Consider the following 24,064-nt stretch of genomic DNA (forward strand, 5'->3'; position numbering starts at 1 on the left):
AGTGCAGTTCACGGGTTGCCCCCAGACATCAGGGTGCAACTGGCAGGTTCCACGGTGCTTTTCGATGTGCCGCAGCGCCCAAGGCTGTGGCAGCTCCAAACGAGAACGAGAGGAACAGCGAACATGCCCGTTTGCACGCGGAGAGAGGCACTAGATAACACTCCAAATACATACTTTGTTTATCGGTAGCTATTTTAGGTCCGCAGAAATAAGAAACAAAGCAGCGACGGCTGTGAAACTCCCTCGCGTTGCAGGCAGCGGCGCTGCCACAGCCCGAGGCGGGCCGGCCCCGAACCCGCCGTGCTGTGCCGTTCCTGTGGGCGGAGCGGGGCGGGCCTGAGGCGGGCGGTGCTCCGCAGGCCCCGCACTGGGGCCATGCCGGCGGTGTTGGGCGCTGCCTGGGCCTTGCTGGCTGCCGCCTTCTTGGTGCTGTTGCTGCTACACCGGGCCCAGGCGCGACGGCCCGGCGGAGGAACCCACATCGCCTCCATCTTCTTCCAGGACCTCATCCGCTACGGGAAGACCAAGAGAGGCGAGCAGCAGGCTGCCTGGCTGCGCCGCTTGCAGGTGCCCAAGAGGTGGGCCGGGGAGGGGGGGGGCGAGCGGCTGCCGTGACTGCGAGCTGAGGGCGTTGAAGGCCCTGTCAGGTGTTGTTTTGGTGCCCGTTTGGTGCCTGCAGATATATTCGGCTAGCAGGCGGGTTGCACTGTTCCGAATATTAAAACTCAGTATATTATTAGCTTATTGACGTGCTTTTCAGTCCCGCAGAGAAGCTGCCCACTCTGGAGTTACAATATAGCTAAGTATATGGCTCCCACGAGGTGCTGATTGTGAGACTCTGAAGTTCTTTACTCTTGAATCCCAGCCGCATGCAGTATCTGTGCAACAGACCTTGCAGCAGGACTGGATCTGGGAAGGATGAACTCCTGAGTGTGACTGTGCAGATGTGCTGTGGGGTTGCTTTCTTAAATCGGTTCTCAGTCATAAACCCACAGAATACGCTGATTTGAAGGGATCCATATGGATCATTGATTCTGTCATTGTCTTCTTCCTTCTGAGTTTCTTTATAAAACACACCACAGGGTGCCCATAATAGCATGTTAATACAAATGTCTGGGTACTGTGTGAATGGTCTCTAATGAGGCAAAAGGCCTGTTGTGTTACCCGAGCACAACTGTAACAACCAAATTGCTGTGAAGACCTCTTCTTAATGGGTTGTGTTCAGTAGAATAAAAGAGGGAAAAGAGAGAATTAAAACTCTACAGCTTCTCATTTTGTTCAGCTGAGGTTTTTGGCTAGAACTGGCCTTTGACTTGAACGTAGGCATGACATGACCTTACCAGACTGGCAGGACAGGATTAGGGTGCTATGTAACCCAAAGCTTTCAAAATGTATGAAACAATTCTGTTACTGCAGTGTTGAACCTGTAATCCTGCTAGCTGAGAAGATCCCGAAGCTAGCCATTGAGATGCTTTCTGTCCCCATTCATCTGCGCCTTGTTTCTGAACAGGCATTGGATTTTCACTAGCCCAGACTGGTTTTTAACTCTGCCCATCCATCTTGTCAAATGTTATGATTGATTTCAAGTTGGTTTGGCAAACACAAAGCATTCCTCTTTCCTTGAAGGACATTTGTGCTTACTGTAGTGCTGGATTGTTCTGTAGGTCACATGCATAATTGAGATTATTGAAATCTCACAGGGCATTTCTCAGCTAACCTGGCAGGGCTTGTTTTATTTGCTGTGACAAAAGCCACTGCATGTGGGGAAAGTTCTCCAGCAGCTGATGAGACAGAAGTCTACCAAGTAATAGTTGAGAGAAAAAGAGCTTGAAGCTCTTGAACCTTATCTTGAGGATACGGTTTTGTCCATATACAAGTTTGATTTGTCTTTTAAGCAGAAAATGGAGGAAACTTTAATATTTGCTGTTGCAAATCTGCAGAGTGGACATCACTGTCTCTGCTTGGTAGGAGATAGAACTGAGGAGTGAACGTTGGGTTACTAACTGCTAATGGGCAAGTCATGGTGGAGTGTGCAACGAAGCTTGCTAGCATTTGAGTTTCTTACTTGGCCTCTTTATTGCTGTTGAGATGTACGTGAGCTGTTCTGGAAGGGTGTTGTTTTGCTTTGCTTCACTAACTAATGGAGTTGTCTTCTCACCCACGGTTCTCCAAAAGGAAAGGTTTGAATGTTCTAAAGAAACAGAATCACAGAATTGTAGGGGTTGGAAGGGACCTCTAGAGATCATCAAGTCCAACCCCCCTGCCAAAGCAGGCTCCCTACACCACGTCACACAGGTAGGCATCCAGGTGGGTCTTGAATATCTCCAGAGAAGGAGACTCCACCACCTCCCTGGGCAGCCTGTTCCAGTGCTCCGTCACCCTCACTGTAAAGAAGTTCTTGCGCACATTCATGCGGAACTTCCTATGCTGAAGTTTCAGCCCATTTCCCCTAGTCCTGTCCCCACGAACTACTGAAAACAGACCAGCCTCAAACGTAGTCTTGTTGATAGGTGAGCCAAAAAGGCATGTACTCACCATGAGACAAGCCTGTCCTGCACCTACATTTCCATCTAAAGAATGAAGAGAACATTAATGAAGATGATTTTTGTTCCCACAGGTGGTTTACTCATTTTTATGTCGTTTCTATACTCTGGAATGGCTTTCTGCTGATCAGGCTTTTTCAAGCTGAGTTTCTTGGAGCATCGCTCCCCCCGTGGATTCAGATCTTCCATAGTGCTTTTGGCAGAGATTTGCAGGACCAGAATACGGGTGGGTATTCCAGCTATTATGAAGAAGCCACGTAAATATTACAAAACTGTGTTACCATCCTTTGCTTAATATGTATTCTTCATGTGCTACCTCATAAGCTGCTCTTAGGCTAGGCTCCAAGTGACTTTCCTGCAATACTGGTTCCCTTTGGCATTATTCAAGGTGGAAGTCATTCTGTGTTATGCATTTAGTAGCTTTCAGCAGTTTTTTTTAGCAGGAGCAACTATTAGCACCTTGTAGATGTAGTTTTGCTCAGTCTCTGCAGTCAGCAGTGCATCAAATGTACAAATACTTTTCCCAGTGCTAGGTTAGTTTAAAAAGAGGGTAAGGATTTTGCTTTGGGGAGAGGAAAATGAGCTCTTTTGAAGTATTATTAGGGTTGAATCGGTCCTATTAAGTTGCTATTTTTAATTTGTAAGCAGACAGTGAACACTTCTCTGCACTCTTGGTTCTCCTGCTCCTATGGCTGCATAGCTTTCGAAGACTTGCAGAATGCCTCAATACCAGCGTGTTTTCCAATGGGGTCATCCACATTGCGCAGTATTGCTTTGGACTTGGTTATTACGTTGCTGTTGGCTCAACTGTGCTATGTCAGGTGCCTGCTGATGTTAGGAATGGTGAGTACCTGCTTCATTGTTACCGTTTCTTTCCGTGGAGGCAGTTGGCTCGCTTGATTTGGTGGAGGACTTGTGTGAGAAGTGTGTTAATTGATGAGAAGTAATAATAACTCTGCCTTATTTCAGTCAGCCTCTTCTTTCTTTTGGTACTGTGATGTCTCCGTGAATAAAACAGAAATTGTATGACCTGTTTCTGCCAGCACATTCCACTGAACTGTTGCTTGCTTCTCTGCAACCCTTGAGCTGACTGTAGCATTTCTCCTGTGACTTGATTTATGCAAAGTGGTCATTACCAAGTATGTGAGTTTGGCAAAGCTTTTAACCACTTAGAACCACATCAGGCCTAGTTTAATCAAGTTATTTTTAAAACAGCCTTCAGACTGCGTATGAGTAGATAAAGCCTTTGTAATCTGGACCTGTTTAATACTTATCTGACGGATACTCAGAGATGATATATTCACTTGTACATAAAAGACCATCTTCAGCACAGAGTTTTTGCTGGGGTAAGTGGTTTACAGTGTATATGTACCACTCACTGTGAACAGGACAAACTGTACTTATGTGTTGACTCTAGACATGGCAGTGTCTTTCATTAGGATAATAAGAGTTATAAACAGAGTTCAGTACTGAGATCTGAGGCTGTGAATTATATATCAGTCGTATGCAGTAGTGTACCTAAAGATTAAGAAACAAATTAGCATCTTACTGCTAGGATTTTATAAGACAAAAATGTGTATGTACCGTTTTGGGACAATGCTCAGAAAAAGATGAACCATATTGTAACGAAGCTTATTTTATTCAGGAAAAGGACTTTCTGTGCAGATCCTCTGGTATCACATCGTAGGCATTGTGATGTACGTTTGGGCCTCTCTTCACCAGCACAGATGTCTCGTGATTCTAGCTAATCTTAGAAAAAGTAAATCAGGTAAGGCGTTTCATTGCTGGGAACAAGTTACTTGTGGAAATATTTGCTGGTTGCTTCAATAGGCTCCTTATAGCTTCTAACACCTTAAAATGCCGGTATTGTTTCATGTTGTAGTGCGGCACTCTTTAAGATTTTCAGCAGGTTAAATGAAACCGTTTGGAAAAGAGATCAGACAGCTGAATGTCACGTACGTGTGTGTGTATCTCCAGAAGTTCCACTGAAGGGTCTGGCTTCTGTCATCCTAAGGACAGACAAATTATAATGCGCAGGATTTGTGCCGCTCCTCTGAGACCTCACTTCTATCTCCACAGGGGCTAAGAGTACATTTCCTTCTATGTATTTACACAAACAGCCAGAGGGTGATGCCTTACTTCATTAAGACATGCAAAGCTGCCAGATCAGATGGAGAGAATGATGATGATCATTTTAATGAGTGTGTTGTTCTGTAATTGTGAGTAGAGGAGTTCATTTAATGCGTTGTTCTCAATTAATTTCTTTCTGTTTGCTTGCAGGAGAGGTTTTAAGTCTGACCCACAATATACCTTTTGGAGACTGGTTTGAAAGAGTTTCTTGCCCTCATTATTTTGCAGAACTCCTTATCTATATATCTATGGCCGTCACGTTTGGATTTCACAACGTGACCTGGTGGTTTGTAGTGATGTATGTCTTTTTTAACCAGACACTGGCTGCTGTTTTGTGTCATGAGTTCTATCAGGAAAAATTTACCTCCTACCCAAAGCATCGAAAAGCATTCATACCATTTGTGTTTTAGAAGATGCCTTCTAAAGTGTATTTGGTGCAAAATGGCAAATGTTTTACTAAAGCCGAGGCAAAATCGCACACTTTCTCTATGCTACAGAGGTTAAAAACTCTTAATTTTCATCTCATCAGTGTTGCTAATTTATGTGGGGAAACTTAAGGTCTCTGTGTATTGTACAAGCAAAGGAGTTTAATGAAGACCTTAATTAGAACTGATGAGATGCTAACTGGGTCTTCTCTATTTTATAGTCCTCTTTTATGCAAAAAGCATTTACTGTTGTGCAGCAAACCACGATACATATACAGGAGAACCAAGGAGAAACGATAGTGCAGGGAATCATTTGAACTGCTGTATTTCATGCCTTGCCCAACACTTAAACATATTTATATGCGTTCTCTTTTCTTTGCCTCCCCCTGAAGAGTTGCAAATGACGTATTGGCTTTCTGTGCTTCCCTGGTGGTAATGAAAACCAGGCAGCGCCTTGCAACTGTGAACACAAGGAGCGGTGGAGGAAGCTGTGCTGGAGGGGTGACTCACTCTCAGCAGCAGCAATAAACAGCACAAAACACGCCTTGTTTATCCTCAATCTGGGAAAATCGTGGAAGGTTCTCAGCCTAGAGAATTTGCAGATTGCATCCTAAGTTCAGATCCTTGACGTCCTTCGTGTTTTGTGGGGTGGCAGCAGCCTGCCCTGGTCCTTAAGGGGCCTGTGTGGGCAGGTGCAAGGAACCGCCTGCAGCAGCCTGCAGCTCGGAGGTGCTGCCGGACGGGGCGGTCCTCCTCATGGTACGGGAGGGGCTGAGATCTGTGTGACGGAGCAGATGGCCGGTCGTATTCCAGCGCGTTCAGGTTTCTTTGTGTATAGTTCAGAGTGTTTTGTATATGACGAGTTTTTATGTACTTCGGGAATATCCTGCGACGCAAAATATTTAATTAAAAGATGTTTGATACATTCCGTTCCCGTTTCGTCTCATTTCTCAAAGTCGCGGTAAATACACCCCAGAACCTCAGCTCCTGCTCTCCTTGGGGCGCTGCGCCTCTCCCGCGGACCCCGTAACGCCGGCTGAGGAACGCAGAGCCGCTCCTTCCCGGCCCCTGGACCACGTCGCGTTCTTTCGGCGGCAGCGCTCTGGCGGCCCTCCGGAGGCGCCGCGAAGCGACCCGCTCCATTCACCGCCCTCCCAAGCGCCGTGGGCGGGTCGTGCCGCTGCCGTCACGGCGGGCGGGCCGGGTGGAAGAGCCGCGGCGCCGCCCCGCGCTCCCGGGCCGTGGCAGGAAGCGGTTGGGACGGGCGGCGCGCGGCGGCAGCTCCCCGGCGAGGAGCGATGACGCGCCGCTCGTGAGAGGCCCTCAGCGCCGCGCGGGCCGCCATGGGCTCCCCGCCGCTCTCCCCGCCGGAGCGCGGCCGCCGCGGCCCGGCCCCGCTGCCCGGGGCCGCCTTGCTGGCGCTGCTCGTGCTGCTGGCGGCGCCGGCCGGGCTGCGCGCCGCTCCGGAGGAAGAGCCCGGCAGGAACAAGGTGCCGGCGGCCGCGCCGCAGGGAGCGGGGCAGGGAGCCGAGCCGAGGGCCGAGGTGAGGCGGGGCCGCGCGGCACCGGCCTGCGGGAGGGAGCGCTTCTCTCGTGGCCTCGAGGCCCCGGGGCAGAGCGAGGGCCGGAGCGAACGAGGGAGCGAACGAGGGAGCGAGCGCCCCGGGGCTGTGCGGGAGGGAGGGGCGGGCGACGGGAACGCGGCTCCGCGCTCACTACGTCAAGGTGAACCGCGCGGAGTGACCGCGGGTGCGCGCAAAGGCTGCGACGGGAGGAGGCTTCTCCGGGAGGGCAGAAAGGCAGAGGAAGTGCAAAAGTAACGTTCTATCAGATAGCGCTGTAACGACCGCCCGAGTGTGGCTTCGGGAGCAGCCGGGGGAGTGGAAGTGAAGCCCCAGCTGTAGTGTTGCAGGTAACACGAGAACAGCGCTGCGAAGAGGGCGGTGGGAACGGAACGCGGAGGCAGGGCCGGGCCGCGTGTGGCCGCGTGTGGCCGCCCGGCCCTCACCTGGCGGCCCGCTGGCGGCTGCCCGCCTTCTGGAACGCGGCTCGAGAAGAGCTTCCACCGCGCTGCCAGACCTGCAGTTTGAATTGTGGTCAGGCTGTGGCACGGCTGCACAGAGCTGGGGGTGCCCCATTCCTGGAGGTGTTCAAGGCCAGGTTGGATAGGGGCCCTGGGCAGCCCGAGCTGATGGGGGGCAACCCTGCCCACGGCAGGGGGGTGGAACTGGGAGGGCTTTAAGGCCCTTCCCAACTCAGAGCAGTCCGTGACTCCATCCTCGTGGGTCTCTTCCAGCTTAGGATGTTCGGTGTGTGATTCTGTTGCTATGGCTGCTCTTGTGGCCGAGCAAGCATCCCTATTGTCATCTGTGATCCGGTTGACCACCAGTGGTTGAGCTCTGGTGATTTTTAAAGGATGGGAAAAGTTCACCAAAGTGTTATTTTTCATCCCCCTTTTCTGTTCACCACTTCATTGAAGTGTGCTCTGCTGGTTGTGTTGAAGAGATTGTGAGGTACTGGGGTTAAAGCTGGCAATGAATTTTGCCCAGGTTTTTTTATGTCAATAGGCATAATATTGATAAAGGTGGAGCACAGAGGAGATTATTCTTAAGTAGTTCAACGTTTTCTGTTTCAGTTACACGTGCCAAACAAAAGCCAGCATTTTGGCAAGCTAAAGATAGAAAGGCTGTGATTATCGGGGTTTGTTTTAATGCTAAAAGAAAGGAATTTAGGGGTCTGTGACAAAAAAAGAAGTGGTGTTGAGTCATCATCTGAGAAGCAGTAATTGACAAACTCACTCATTGGAAGAAAAGAGTTTGTTTTAGCAGCTTGTGTGTTTGCTTTCAGTAAACTACAGCGGGGAGGTGGTACCCGATGCTGTGCTGGGCAGCTGAGCGTGGCCAAATGAGCTCATGTTTTTCAACAGATAAATATTTTTGTACTAAGCCCCCATTGCTTGCATGCTGATGGGGGGGAAGGAGTCCTGTGTGTGCAAGCAGAAGAAAGCCTATCGGGTTGCAGCTCGGGACTCTTCTGCTTTTATCGGCGTTTAGGATTAGTTACTTTGTATTCAAACTTCTTAAATGTTACTCTTGGGGCTCCATTGCCGAGTGATGATGCAAGATAGGGAGCGTGAGAGTTTCAAACATCAAACCTCAGACTTCCCAGCATTATTGAGGCGAGTCTCCTGACGAAACACGCTGCTATCTGTCTCTGTCTCTGTTCGTGGAGATGTTAACTTTCTTGGCCATCTCTGGCCAAGCACGTGAACAGCAGCTTTGTTGTTTCGGGTCTGCTTTTGATTATAGGTATCTTAATCTTTATGAGAGTAAACACTGATTATTGAGGGAATTCTGGAATGTGCTGAGCTGGTTTGAGCACCGGGGAGCCTTCGAGCTGGTGTTCAACGGTGTGTACAAAAAGAAGTATATGAGAAGTTACATAAGACTTGAATGTGGCTGAGATGCAAAGATTCTTCAAGGGGAACTCTTAAAGAATTCCCTTTTCTCCCGGGTGCTCATAATTGCTCAGTTTCTTCTTGAAGATTTGAAGAGTTGGGTTCTTAGTATTCATATCATAAAGGTGCTTGCTTGCTTGAGCGTCATAATGTAAGCAGACAACAACCGCAGCAATAGCAAATAAAGTTGCTTCTCCCCTGTTTGACTGTGGTAGTGGCTCTCACGTTCCAGTAGAACGTTCCAATCATCAGAGCAGGTGCATCTTGTGAAAGGACCACCTATTAATTTCAGGTAGGTGGCAGCCAGTAACTAGTTAATAATAGCTAATACACGGAGGGTGTATAGTTAAAATGCCGCAGTAGGCAATGCGATGTAACAGGAGAAGCAGAGAGCTCAGTACTTCCAGGAATTACATGTTCAAGCCTAATTAACCGGTGTTTGTTTCATTTTGTCTCCTCCCCCGCATACAGAAGGGACCCTCGCCAGTTGCTCCAGTTCATCTTGTCAATGAAGAGTCAACTGACAAGACTAATTTGGGCTTTATTCATGCATTTGTGGCTGCTATATCGGTCATCATTGTATCAGAACTTGGAGATAAGACCTTCTTCATTGCAGCCATCATGGCAATGCGATACAACCGTTTGACTGTACTGGCTGGTGCTATGCTTGCCTTAGGACTGATGACGTGCTTATCAGGTTAGCCCTCGTTTTGTTTTGTGTATTTGAATGTGCTGGATAAGTCTGTATTTATTAGTAAGCCTTAACTGAAATTAAATTGAAGGTAGTAGGTCAGCAGGTGTGTGCAGCCTTCTGTTTCATGTAGATTTTGGGGGGCTGTGGCATTTGACTCTGAGCTCCAATTAGGTTCTCACACTCCCTATGCGTTTTTTAAGGAAAAGGAATAGAAGTTGGAGAGCCCAAGCAATCCCTTGTCTTTTAGGTTTCTTCATTCCTTTTTTTAGTATTATCTCCTGTTAAATTAGCATACCTAAAGAGAATGTAGGGCTGAGGTCTTTTCCTTCCCCAGGGGAAAGGTGCTTAATAGGATGTCATGTTTCCCTTGACTGACACTTGTGTCGTTGTATGAGTAGCTGGCTGTAAAAGGTTCAGTCATGAACCTTTGTGGTACACAGTACAGAGCAAAGAGCTGGAGGGGGATCAAGGTGTCAAATGGCACGTGGGGAGCTGTAGCTTTGGGTTGATTTTTTGATGTTTATTTTCAAGCTGTGCTTAGAAACGTTTTTGCCCTTGTGATATAATGAGCTGCAGTTATCATTCTAATTATTTCATGTGTACTGCAGCCTAATTTGATTTTGATCTGGTGATGTTACTTTGGTAGTGACAGTGTGGATGCCAGCAAGGAAGGATGTATGCATACATTAACATGTTTCCACTTGGCTCAGTGCACATGCAGTATGATGGTGTGGTCCAAACAGCTGAGAACATTAGGTGTGAGGTTATCATTTCCTTGTATTTACACAGGGCTTTTATGTCCGTAACTGTGATCTTTGTGGAGCAATCAGTCTTGGGTACATATTTCTTCCAGTTGAGAGGTAGCTTTGGCTTAGTTTGATCACCTTCAATACCCATAAAGGTAGATGCACTGTGGAAGCAGTTCTTTAGTCTTTGAGTGGGATTGATGATTTGAAATTAAAGGAGGATTGAAGTTGGTGGAGTGCAGGAGAGAGAGAGAGGAATAGTGGCTTCCAGGTATTTGCACTCAGCCAACGAAGAAAGGTGTGAATTCAGGCAATTGGATGCGGGCACGTCTAGTAAGTTTATCTTGTAGAAAATCTCATTTTGCCTTCATCTAATGAAGATGGGTCTGAAATAAGTGAAAACGTGGTTGGAAGAAGATGGCATCCAACATACAGCCATGTAAATAAATAGAATTAATTGATGTGCTCCATAACCAACCCAAAGTGATTATGGGTGAAATCTCTTGGTGTGCTTGGGGGAAAGCAGACTTTGTGTAGACCTTGAGTGGAAAAATAGATTTGCTTGGACAGATATGGGAGAAATAATTATACTCATTCTTATTTTTCAAATGATGCATTTGTTTTCTTTTCAGTTTTGTTTGGCTATGCCACAACAGTTATTCCTCGTGTGTATACGTACTATGTGTCAACTGCTCTGTTTGCCATTTTTGGCATCAGAATGCTTCGAGAAGGCTTGAAAATGAGTCCAGATGAGGGCCAGGAAGAGCTGGAGGAAGTTCAGGCAGAAATTAAGAAAAAAGATGAAGAAGTAAGTCATGAACTCTCTCTGTGAATTATGGTTAATGAAGCAGCTATGGCTTTGAAGTTGCAGAGCAGCGCCATGTTTCATGTTCGGGGCGTTCAGCCGCGGCTGCAGTTAATAAGTCTAACACAACAAACGTGTGGTCAGCTGGATGGAAGCGGCCATATGGATGCTGTTTCAGCAGGTGATTCCAGATCTGTGGCATATCCCACTTCTCTGGAGAAAAGGGGTTTTCCCTGTAGAATTTCTTACATTTTTTTTAATGGTCCACTTATAAGGAATAGTAATCTTGGTTCTTTGGGTCAATTCTATCCACTCCTGATTTGAGAGCCACCACTTTTGAAGAGAGGTTCCTGCTTTAGGAAGTTAGTAATGCACAGTCAGTGGCTAATAGCATTCCAGATATTAACAGCTTTGCAACTTAAGTATTTCATTTGGATTCTTTAGTTGACATTTCTAACCTTATATATATTTTTTAATCCCCTTTGTCTTCTGCAGCTTCAGAGGACTAAATTGTTAAATGGGCCAGGTGATGTGGAAACGGGATCAACTGCCACTATACCTCAGAAGAAATGGCTCCATTTTATTTCTCCCATCTTTGTACAAGCATTTACTTTAACGTTTTTAGCAGAGTGGGGTGATCGTTCCCAGTTAACAACCATCGTCTTGGCAGCCAGAGAGGTGAGTGATGCAGAATGCCCCTTCTTTTGCTCACCTTGGGTTGTCTGCAGTTATGTTAAAGAGATGAATATCCTCGTGTAAGGTGTCACATTCACACCTGCTGCTTTATAGTGCCTTACTTAGTGTCACAACTGTGCAGAGATGTGAAAATAAATGCACGGAGGCTCTGCATATTATTATAACTACGGTCACATGATTAGAACTGCACGGGCATTTCTGAAGAGTTGTTTGACATCATGCAGCTGAATGCAGTTACTTGATACTGTATAAAGACTGGGATGTTACAGAACTACTTTTTCTTTGATCTGTGAGATAACGCAGCTTTAACACAGCACCTTTAAAAAGAGACCTTAATCCTAGCAAATTTGGAACTGTTGTTAAGATACTGCTCTTTTAAAAATCACAGATCACAGAATCACAGAATGACCCGGGTTGGAAGGGACCTCAAGGATCATGTAGTTCCAACCCCCCTGCCTAGCAGGGCCACCAAACATACGCCTTTACTAGATCAGGTTGCCCAGAGCCCTGTCCAACCTGGCCTTGAACACCTCCAAGGACGGGGCATCCACAACCTCCCTGGGCAGCCTGTTCCAGGACCTAACCACTCTCCTAGTAAAGAACTTCCCCCTAACATCCAACCTAAATCTTCCCTCTTTTAACTTAAAACCATTTCCCCTAGTCCTGCTATTATCAGCCCTTTCGAAGAGTTTACTCCCCTCCTGGAAGTAAGTTCCCTTCAGGTATTGAATCTAAATGAATTTGTTCAAGTGTGTGGAAGTAAAACTCTGAACTGTGTGTATAACTGTTATACGTTTAGAGGAAAATCAGGCTTATTAAAAGGCTGACTATAAGCCTTCAGTAGTTGCCCTGTGTTTTTTCCATGCATTGAGATGATTTGCATCTTTTTCCTAGAGCTGATGTTTCTTTCAATGCACTCTCAGACCTTCCCGGGGAAGAAATCAAGGCTGCATAATGAAGGAGGCTATAATCTGTAGGAGCCTCTTGCCTTTATTACAGTGTAGAGAAGGCACTGAGAGCTAGTGAGGCAGGGAGCAGGTGAGAGAGGAGGGTCTCATTGTTCAGGTGGCTACGTGCCATGTGGCAAACCAGGAATTATTGTTACTGCCCCCACTGAAGATATTGTACGGTGCTGGGTAAGTTGCTTAAGCCCGTCCTATCACAGGTTGACTTCTCTTTTGTGTTTTTTCAAGTGTCCCATTAGGAAATGTCCATCAGGCTCTGAGGTGCAGTCCGTGTGAAGTACTGAGGACTGTGAAAGGAAACTGTGGATGTTAAGCTTTTAACATATGAAACATTTGTATAAGTGCTGCTTCAGTGAAAATACAATACGCTGCTCATTAAGTGAGTAGTATCCCTCCTGTCACTGTGAATGGTTTCTTTGGAGGGAAAAACAGGATCATGTAAACTGTCTCAGAGCGCACACCAGGAGAAAGATTTAAGTCTGTCTTAACCTAATCCTGACAACAATCCCCAGGAACTTGAATTTACACCGTAGTAGTTTTCAGTGTGTAAGAAACACTCATCTGCCTAATTATTTGGAAAGGGAACTGAAATTCTATCGCATCGCGTTAGGCTGATTTTCTTGGCTGTATCTGGGCATTTCTACTGAACGTACTGAACTTGTGGAAGAAGTGATAAATTATTTTCCCCATGGGACAGCAGTTGCCAATGGAGTAGAGGGCAGGATCCACCCTTTGCCAGTGGGCTGCTGTCAGCATGGAAATGAGGAGTTCCTGCAATATTGGATTCTGTTCCCAACTGTGGAGGCAAATGTGTTCTGCTGGCACAGCTCTGCCTCCCTCCTGGGCTCCTGAGTAGCTTGCTGTCTGTTCTTTGTCCACTACTCTTAGCTTCTCTCAGTAGCCTGTGCTTCTGGTTGTCTTGATCAGTCAGTGCTGTGTTTTCCTTACATCAGATCATGTCCTGGACAGTTTCTGTTTGCACGTTAGAGGTTTCATGCATTCCTCATGAAGTGAGGCAGTGCCTTTTTCTCCTCTGAGCTGGAAGTCTTGCTTTGTTTCCTGAAGGAGAGCTTCGCAGGACTGAACTCCACCTTCCCTAATTCATCTTAATGCAGAGGAAAATCAGGCTCTTACCTTGCCTTCTTCATCTGTCATTAAAAGACTTTTTTTTTGTCTGTTTCTAGTGCTGAACTGTTCTGCTTTATCAGGTGTTTAATATATATGCTGTAATTTGTAAGCAGATCTTGGAAACTTCATTCTGTAGTGGATTTGTTACTGTAGTGAGGTGATGCCCATTACACAGTAAAGCTGTTGCTGATACATTTTGAAAGCAGTTTATTATCCTCTGGACTTCTACAATTGGATTTTACAATACTTCTCTCTTTGGTTATTTTTTCTATTGGGGCACCAGAGTATAAAGCACAAACTTGTTGACTTGTTACAAACTTGAGCTGGATAATAAAGTAGTTAGAATATTTTTGCTTCCAAAAGCTTTCGGTTGCGGTTCTTAGGTTTACTTGTGTGTTTTTTCCTTCCTTTATAGTTAAGTTGATGTTCTTCCTGCTGGCGTGTATCAACAGCTGCCACCCTCCCATTAAATATTACTTAACTGTTTAAGCACAGCAGAGCGATCTCTGCATCTACACCAAACCACTTGAAAACGCTTCTTGATTGAAACATCCCAAATACCCCTGTATTAGTCAGGTTTACATTAAGGCTGTCTTACTGGCTGAAGGCTCTGTTACTGTTCTTTAAGGCAGTGATAGATACTGGAGCAGAGTAAACACCTGGGTGGTGTTCCACATGCTTGATGCCAAGCTGTGGTTCCATCATGGTAGGAGGTTGTTGCAGAACTAGCAGGCTTTCCATTGCGCTGATGTTTCCTTTCCCTTCTGTGTTTCCTCCTCAGGATCCTTACGGTGTGGCAGTAGGAGGAACGGTGGGACATTGTCTATGCACTGGTTTAGCAGTTATTGGAGGGAGAATGATAGCACAAAAGATTTCTGTTAGGACTGGTAAGTGAAAACTCATTCCAGCTGAGAAACGTATTCATACTGGTAACGTCTGTGGTGTCAGTGGTTGCACGTTCAGGAAGAATGCTTGATGAGACCTGTGTAAAATCAGTTCAGTGTTTGGGTGTTTTCTGCAGTTTCAGAAAGGGAGATGAAGGGGTAAATTTCACTCGAAAAGGTGAGATGTGCGTTCTGTCTTGTTTGTTAAGACCTTAGATGATGAGCGCTAATTTAGCAATAATTTAATGTGCTATCAATAAGCCCAGCATGGATCTCTGGCAGTAGGAATAACCTTAGATTAGATCAAAGATCCATCTGGCCTGTTAAGCTTGTTTAGAGAAGAATGAGCCAAATGTAGTGATATACTGCTCCAACTTCTAGCAGCCTCTGGCCATTGCAGGCAGTTAATGGTTTCAATACCAGCTCATTCAGTACAGTTACCTTCACACTAGCTGAAGTAATACACATTACTTATTATTGTGTGCCTCCGGTGGCGCAGCGGTAGAATTCCCGTTTGCAACACCAGGGGGCCCGGGTTCGAATCCCCTCCTGTGGAGCAGGGGGTAGAAGTGCCGCTCTGCTACACAGAGGGCTCGAATCCCGGGAGTTGGACTCGATGATCTCTAAGGTCCCTTCCAACTTGCACAATACTATGATACTATGATACTATGATACATGGTCCTTCCTAAGGTCCAGAATATGTCTTTGTAGATAAGATTAAAGAGTGGGATGGTGTATGGGCAAAACTGAAATAGCATCTACTGCTTCACTGTTTGCAGCATTGAGTTTTAAAAAGATTGTTTGGTCATCAGACTTCTTAACAAACAAGTAAATATCTTCCACGACACATTATAAAGATGAATTCATTTAACTTTCTCGATGTCTAATTCATCTTTGCTTTGTTTTTCCTTTTCAGTGACAATCATAGGAGGTATCGTCTTCTTAGCTTTTGCATTTTCCGCACTATTTATAAGTCCAGACTCTGGTTTTTAAATGTTTTTCATCACTGCGAAAGGACGAGGACTGGAAGCATCTCGCAGCTATTCCTCGTCTGGTTTTGTATATTAATGTACAGAATTAGAGTTAAACAAGCACCCAAGATGAGACACTGAATTTTTTATAGCAACTGATTGGTGGGATTGACACGCTTACGGACAGCTTCTGCGGTGGAGATCTGTTTGCTGTCTGGTTTGTATGTTCTGTGGTGCCTGCTGCCTTGGTAGGATTTGCGTGGTTTTCTTGTTTGCTGAACCTGGCTCAGCTGAGTTTTGAGAATCTACGTCCATAAATGTTGGAGCTTTCTCTTTTTTTTTATCCCCCGTTACACATGACTCCCCTTCCTGTTGCTTCAAGAGCTTACTCTTGTGCCTCCTTGGAAGCAGACCGGAGTGTTTTGTTTCATATTGCTGAACGAAGTGTTGAAGAGATAACAGTTGACTCCCACCTCCAAAGACTTTGGTTCTAGGACGTACCTGAGGCTGGCTAATGTAAGCAACAAAAAGCAGGGGTGGGTAGGGTGGACAGTTCCTATAGCATTTAATGGCTGAGCCACCAACAGAAAATACTATGAATTTCATTTAGAGGGCAAACTTCTTCTTAATCAGGGATTTTTATCAGGAAATTGCGTGCTGGTTACCAGCCTGCTGTGTTCGATGTGCAATCTGGAGCTTGTAGCATTGGACTTCTTCTTTTTTTTTCTCCTATTTTTTTCTTTTCCTTCTTTCTAAACGTTATAAAGTACGTGGAAAGTAATAAAGTGGTCCAACTTAACGGCGTGTCATTCCCAGGACTGAACAATAACGGAATCTTTAGATTTAGATACGCTCATATTTTTCTTTTTAGGAATAGAAATGTAATCTGGAGGAGTATTAATAAAACATAGTGTCTCAATTGGAGTCATTTCCACTATTGTTTGTTGGCAGTTCACTGAAGCGCGTGGTTCTCTCTGCTGTTTGGTAACGAATAGATTCTGAGCTAACAGCTTAAAGAAGATGTTAAGAGCTATTCGGTAGCAGTTCTGTAGAGCAGAAGGGAGAGTTTCTAATAGCGTCTGTCTGCTGCTTTAGCCTGAAGCTAAAGTAAGATCAAATGCTACAAATTCCATTGTCCAAATTGTAGCTTGAGAACAGAGGGTAGGAAGCCCCCTCTTGGATTTTGCTGCCAAAGGAAACCCTTTATTGCTGAGGTTCTCGGGCACCGAAGATTGAAGCCACTTGATTCCTGTTAAGCAGAGTGGTATGAAAACAGATCACAGCTCCAGGCCTAGACGTTCATGTCCTGACCTGAAGGCAGGGTGTTGCTGGCAGTGCTGTCGTTAATTACTGGGTCATGCGCTGATTTGTTTAGTTTTGAACCAAGCATTGTAACCAATCGCTGCAGCCTCTTCTTTCCCACACCCTGTAAACACCCTCTGCACTGTGTTTATCCTCGTACCCGCAGGGGATGCATTGCCTGGATCACGTTAAGAAAGAAAGAACAGGGAACCCAAAGCAAGGAAGAGCCTAAACTTTAACTGCTCACCGGGAAGCTGCTTTTTGTGTGGTGCTGCTGCACAGTGTGTTCTTACCCATGTGCTGGGTAATGCTGGGCAATCACAGCGCTGCAGGCTGCCTGCCCTTCATCCTGCTTGAAAATTCTTGATCAAAAGCCAAACCAGTTGGCTGTATCCTAAGGTAGAAAGTTTCTGAACTTCCTGTGCGCTGCTGGAAACGGTTCTGATATTAAACCAATTGTGAGCAACTGAAAATTCCCATACAGCCTCATAGTGTATAGACCCCAGCTGTCTGCTTTGTTGGCTCAGCCAACTGCACATTGACTGGTTCAGTGGCTGGGATTTTAGCAGCTTTCCTTACTGCGTTCTCATACTACCGGTGCGTTGTCTTCGGACAGATGTGGCACTGTCCAGCCTTGAAACTCCTGTAGGCTTGAGACGGGTTACTGCCATAAGATGTGTATAGATGGACAGATGTCACACCTAATGTGGCCTACGCTTATGGGCAGTCTGCATCCTAAGCTAATGCCTGCAGTGCTGGGAGAGTGAGCCGTGATTCACTAAATAAACCAAACTGTCTCTGCTTCTCCCTGAGCCAAGAGATGCAGTGAGAAGTGTTGTGTGCTGTCTGAATGACTGGTTCACTCACTGCACCTCTGTCCAATTTCCTCCATTGTACCCAGTGAGTTGTAATGTGTTTAGCAGTGGAGTTGAGCACAGGAGAATGGGAAACAATGTCTTTTCAGCAGCAAACTGACTGTTGCTCTTTGGAGATGCAGATGTAGCAATCTGCTCACCAACTTGCACGCGGTGTTACAGCGCTGAGAAGAGCAGAGCGGTGGGTGAACAGGTGGGGCTGACCTGAGGTGTAATGTTGCAAGAGATGCGCAAGCTGTAAAACATCCAAGTGGGCTCTCAGCTGCATGGAAGCGGTCAGTAACTAACGGTCAGTTCTGAAGCTGTCCAGAATGATTTGCTTTTGCCTTGTAAACAAGAATACCAATTAGCAGGGAATAAAAGCATGAAGAAGAGCCACGTATTGGTCTGATTTAATGCTTTTGGCCACGTCAGCTCGCTCACAAGGATGAAATGCAATGCTGGCCTTGTTCAGTCCTGCAGCAGCTCTCAGGTGGGGAGGAGGAGCCATTTTCAGTGCTAGGAATTACAAAAGCTCATAAACCTTGTTTGCAAGATGGCAGAGCAGGCTTGATGCTGTGCTGCTGGGACACGTCTGCCTGGGCTTACAAATGCTTACGTCCTGGGTGTAACTGCTGCTCAGAAGACAATGGTATTGTGGGGGAAGGAGCTGCTGGTTGTATTAGCCAGTCAAGGCCCTGCTTTCCAGAAATGAAATGTATACAATTTTAAACAGTACTCTTAAATGTTTTGAGTTTGCTTGCACATAGAATGAGAAACAGAGACTAAAGGAGCTGGAGCTTTTGATGGTTCTCTGCTATTTTGTTTCCTTTTGTGGCTGGAGGATGTTAAATGTGGTGAGTGGATGCTCAGGCAGTGAAGATAAGGCTCTGCAAATCACCGCACCAGCAACGTGAACATAAGCCAAAGTACAGGTCCAGCTCAAAAACCAGCCTGTGCTCAGAGCAGCACAGATAGGCCTGTGTCCTGTGAGCTGCTGTTTGGAGGTGTTACAAGTGGCTGTATTCAGAGCTCTTGAAAAGGCCGCCTGCTGCTGTATGGCTTTCCTTTGCATCAAGCAGACTTGGCTCTTGAGCAAACAGAATCCAAATTCCCCCAGTTATTTCCATGATGCTGGGCTGTGCTGACATGGCATTTTCTCACAGCTCACCTTGCTTCACCCAGAAGCCAGCACTCACAGCAGGTTGCCACTACAACCTTGGACTGATGTTATTACTGAGGTGCAAAGCGGTGGCTGCACCCATCTATGTGATGTGCTACTGAGGTATATCATCCTCAGGCTCATTTACACTTCCTAAGTGAAAACAGAGTTGCTAAAGGTGTTTGAAAGAGTCTGCGTGCTACGGTGACTGCTGGAGATTGGAACTCTTGGTTGTTACCCACTGCCCTCTGACTGCTGAGGTCTGGAATTTGTATTGCTGACGCTGAGCCGGGGTGCTGAGGCAGCTGACCTTTGGATTGCTAATCTTCCCAGGTACCCAACATTCTCCTGCTAGCAGAGCTGTTCTCTTTCAGTTTCACAACAACCAAGTGTCATTGAACAGCACTGCTTCAGGTGCTGCAGTAGTTATTCATAGTTACAGCTCTTCTTGATAAGTGAGTCTATGGAAAAACATATTGATATTTCCAAAGTTCAGACCTAAGAAGATTGCTAATTGTGCTGTGCGCTATCAGCCTTGCTGTCGGTGGGTGGAGGCAGTTTTTAACTGGTGCTTCTTCAGCTCGTTTAGTTCCCTGTGGCATGTGGGGCTGCTGAGGGGCTGGAGGTGGTACACAACTTGCACGAGGATGCTTTAATCCCCAAAGGCAAGCGATTAGTAGCTTTAATGTGAGCATCTGCTGTGATGGTGAGGCAGAGGGAAAAGAACAGCAGACTGAAAAGAGTATTTATCACTTCCTCCAGGTATTCAGCCTCAACTGCGGGATCCCCTTCTCTCTCACCTTCCCTTAAACATTTGGTTAACTTCATATTACTCAATGACTGCCCTTGGCATTCCCGCTTTGCTCAGTGAGGACTGGAGCAGCCTGTAAGAGGGGCAGTGCAACCACACAAGCTGAAGGTGTCCGGCCAGCAGTTCACAAAGAGATAGAGCAGACAAGCAAGGAGTACAGTATGCATTTTTACTGAAGGTCTCACAAGTCATTTCTCTGGGGAGGGAGAGAAGGTAAAATTGACATCGAGCAACTTCTCACAACGTCAGTTGTTGGGGGGTAGAGAGTGCCTTGGTTACATCTGTGGGAAGGAAAGGTACGAGAGCACTTCACTGTGAAACTCATACCGAAGTGACATTGAGGAACTCAGAAAGAAGAACCAACCCAGAATTGTACAACCTCGGAAGCTACGAAAAGCAAAATTTGAAACGTTACATTTATTCAATTAAAAAAAAAAACAAAAACAAAACAACAAAACAAAACAACCAAAAATTGACAGTTAGTAAATGGTCACACGAACACCAGGGAACTGCATCTACATTTCCTGACGTCAATACGAGCGGCATTAGGGGCTGTTGGTGAACGGGTACAAAGCTAATGCCGGTTCGAAAAGTACAAAACAAAACTGGAACCCGAGACGCTGTGAAATCAGCACTGCTTTAAAAACCCAACCTTCCATCCGATGTGCTTTAAAATAAATAGTTTTTACCTTCCTTCTTAGAAAACACGACTGCTTTCAAAGCAGGAACACCTTTAAGACCGTTCCCGAAAGTGTTTCATAAATAATTTACCCATTGATTGTCTGTTAATGCAGCATCTCTCAGTCCTAGCTGGGGTCTCCATATAGGCCACACAGTATTTTGTTCAGACACAGTGTTTTGTTTTGTGGTTCCCCCCCCCCCCCCCCCATCCCTCCATTTTATTCAGTTTCTTTGAACAGAGCGTATCATGCTGGCACAATTCATGCAGGTGACACAGCATGAAGTATAACAGAGCTTAAATCACCTGGTTAAAAAACGAAATAGACAAGGAATGTAGTGTTACAAATCATGATACTGAAAAAGCAACCATCCAGTCTCAGGACAACCACAACAGTTTCAGTCAGACGTTCGCTCACAGTTGTCTCACCTACTGTAATTGGTTTAAACACGTCTTTCTTTTTTAACCCAAATTCATTCAACTCTTCGACTCCTTTTTTCCACCAGGGATAAGTAAAAAAATAAAAAGTTAATTATTAAAACTATTCTCTCTCCTTTTAATCAAAATAACCTTTCTTTCCAGTCCTCTGACTGTACATAACATCTCATTTTAATAATGATTTCAAATAGAGAATCTCACGGATGTGAGGTCCGCCATCTCCCGATGCCGTGACATCTACGGCACTCATGGTAATACCCGGGTTAAGTTCTCTGAACGTACGCGTGCTTTTGGAACTGACTTCAACATCTGCAAAAGGCCACGTCTCTAACCCTGCGGGGTGCGCTGTCACACGCCTGGTCATCCTAAGGGACGCTTACAATGACTGAGCAGGCGGCCGGGCCTCCCATGAGTCTCCCTCATAGGCAACTGTGCAACGTAAAAGCTCTCCTCCCTAGGAAGCCATAATTGTTCATCCTTTCCCCGCGCCGTGTGAAACACGAAGCCAACCAGGCCCAGAAGCCCTTCTCACCTCGCTCTTTGAGCCTCAAAGGATCACCGTTTTAAAGAAACATTTTCCAGAAATGTCTCTGTCTGACAGTTTGACGCGTCATTCCTCGATGCCCCCTTAACAGTTTCACCGACTAAAGAAATAAACCGCTTTTCAAATAGTCTTTTCAGTAAAGTGCTTCTTATTACTCCAAAAAATAATAATAATTAAAAAAAAAAAAGATAAGAAAGTGCTATTTGAATCTTAAGAGAATTTCATTATATATATTTTTTTTTTCCATGAGAAACTGCCTGATTGGTACAGCTTTAATTCATTCATTTATTACATAAAGCTGAAATGAAGCCTACCTGTCGTAAGGATACTGGGTTACTGATTTTGGTGTTTGGCAGCAGGCAGGATGCCCACACAAGTGGCGACACACCGGAAACCATAGTGCAGAAGGTAAACCTTCTAGATGAAATGGAAGGCATATGGAGAGCTCCTACTAGAATCTTTTCATATTTATATACAAATATATATTAAATATAATATAAAAATAGCTATATATTCTTTTTCTCTGTAATTTTCCTAGAAGCTTTACTTCAAATCCTCACCCATCGCAGGCGAACAATGTCTGTCTTCTAAACTCCCTGCAACTCTTGTCTGTTTCACTCCGTTCCGGACCACCAGACCGTGCCTTCACAAATACAACCCTCTCCTTAACAGACTCCTTCCCTTCTGTCAGAGTCATTCTGTAACATCTGCACCCCAAAACCTGCAGCGTCGCAGCATTCCTTATCGTGCTATTGATTAGGATGTTGCAAATAATCTATGACTGTAGTAAATGAGTCAGGCAGAAGCAAAAGGCTGATTAAGAAAGAGGCGACAGCCTGGTCCTCTTCCCACTAAAATCAAGGACAGCTCAGCAATCGATTCAGCAAGGGGGAAGCTACAGACACCTGAAATATACACCTTTGAGTCAGCAGCTGTGAAACAAAGCATCTGCATCCTTGCACAGAACACGGAACGAGCTCGACATACTCGCTTCTGTATAAAGTTGGCCTGATTAGCGGTAGGTATTTTTCAAACGGGTGCTGTATTTTTCCAGTTCCTTTGAATTTCCCCACCTTCTATGCTTTGTCTACTGGCTGGTAGCACCGTAATTGAACGAGCTCTCTCCAAGGTTACAAAAAGCTCCTTCATCAAAGCGTACATTTCTTTATTCTCTTTCAGCAGCCCCGCTACCGCTGTCATCTATTTTCTCTCACCTAGTTCAGCGTTTTACCAACAGACCTATAGCAGCACACGAGAGTATTGGGGAGGGGGGGAATGGGAAGAGAAGTTTAAATGGAGCTTCGTATCAAAAGCTGCATCATTAACTGGCTGGCTGTTATCTCTATTTTTTTTTTTTGTAATTCTCAGTATAATAGCTTAATAAACCTATTTTACCACTATTCCGTGGTTCTAACAGCACTATTAAAGCTCTCCCAGATTTCTTTTTTAGTGCTCTGTTATTACTGTAAATGGCTAACAATTTTTCTCTAACCTACTTCCATTAAGCAGCAGTGCTGCTAGCACAGACCTCCGGTAATGCAGCTCATTTCAGGAACAGGTGGATGGTGCAGCAGCAGAGCAGAGCAAGGCAAACTTTGTTACATGGAGCTCTACAGCAGCGGGCTTCTGACCCTTCTCCCAGCTCAGAGAATGGCAGAAATCCTATTAGAGAAGGGGAATTTCTCCTTGCCATGTCTGATACTGGCACCTGTTCCTCGCTACAAGAGGCCTCTCGGAGCAGAACGCAATCTAACTCTCTTTGGTACTGTATTTCTCACACTCCTTCCTTGTTCACATCTATGCTTTTTGGTACCAAACTCTTGCTTTGTAAGTGGGGAACAACAAAGATACAATGGTGGGACACCTGGAGAGGCAAAGGCCAGCCCCAAAATGCCATCGACGGCACGGAGCGTTCGCTGAACTGGTGCCACCCTCCTGAGGGTTTGGCTCACCCAGTAATACAATCAAACTATTCCAGAGTACAAAACAGTCCGTCACCATTTGGTTACATTCATTCAACTCCTCCTCGGTATTCAAGATTATTCCAGCTTTCTCTCCCTACTACTACTTTTAACTGCTTTTGCTGTTTAATTCTCAGATCTATCTGCGTTTATTTACTTTCCTCTAAAGTTGTGGTTTTCACAAACTAGTACCATAAAACCTTACCTAAAATAGCACATCGTATCTGTTGGAACTTTTTATTTTCTCTATAAAGTGAAGTTGCCTTCTGAAGTCTTAGTTCAGTGGTATCTCCTAACTCGGCCGTGATCTCCCCCACGACATATTCCAAACACTACAGAAATGATTTCAGGCTGTCACTATTTCAAACCGGGTTACCCTCCCTGCTCCCGCTAAAGGAGCGCCTTCTGCTCTTACATCTTCAAGGGCAATACCTCCAAGGTCTGAGATTAAAGAGACTCCTCAGTTTCTGCCTTAGTGTTTGAGGGGGAGCAGCACTCAAAGACGCTCACGTTCTCAACTCAGATGGTTATTGAGATGATCACGATGCAGAAACAGCTACGAAGTAGATACACGAGTTTGGCTGACGATGTACTAAGACTTCGAAATTGAGAATGGTTACAGATTCGAGACGCTGTAAGTCAAGATGTTTAACGTTATCACCTGAATTAAAATCAAGGCACTATGGGTTTTTCTGTCGCTGTTAAAATGACCCTGAATCAGTTCTGACTAAAGAAAGACCTAATTTTCGAATGAGAATAAAAAGATTCCAACATATTTTAACAAGTTACAATTCTCACCACAGAGAAAGTGGTTAAAAAGTGCCCCAAAGGTTATTAAATGTAAATATATTTCTTTTTTTTTTTTTTTT

At 45.4% G+C, this 24,064-nt stretch overlaps 2 protein-coding genes across 2 annotated transcripts; both read left to right on the forward strand.

Moving 5' to 3' along the window:
• The first annotated feature begins 331 nt into the window (after positions 1–331).
• Positions 332–6,026, forward strand: SRD5A3 (steroid 5 alpha-reductase 3). Its single transcript, XM_072336440.1, has 5 exons — positions 332–578; positions 2,618–2,769; positions 3,192–3,386; positions 4,189–4,311; positions 4,824–6,026. The coding sequence occupies exons 1-5, from the start codon at positions 376–378 to the stop codon at positions 5,081–5,083; spliced, it is 933 nt and encodes a 310-aa protein (XP_072192541.1). The 5' UTR covers positions 332–375; the 3' UTR covers positions 5,084–6,026.
• A 290-nt stretch (positions 6,027–6,316) lies between these two features.
• Positions 6,317–16,368, forward strand: TMEM165 (transmembrane protein 165). Its single transcript, XM_072334946.1, has 6 exons — positions 6,317–6,642; positions 9,027–9,252; positions 10,628–10,803; positions 11,296–11,478; positions 14,371–14,476; positions 15,390–16,368. Exons 1-6 carry the CDS (start codon positions 6,442–6,444, stop codon positions 15,464–15,466), a joined length of 969 nt encoding a protein of 322 aa, XP_072191047.1. The 5' UTR covers positions 6,317–6,441; the 3' UTR covers positions 15,467–16,368.
• Positions 16,369–24,064: the final 7,696 nt, after the last annotated feature.

This window comes from Excalfactoria chinensis, chromosome 4 (genome assembly GCF_039878825.1).
Source record: "Excalfactoria chinensis isolate bCotChi1 chromosome 4, bCotChi1.hap2, whole genome shotgun sequence".
In the NCBI taxonomy this organism is placed as follows: Eukaryota; Metazoa; Chordata; class Aves; order Galliformes; family Phasianidae; genus Excalfactoria; species Excalfactoria chinensis.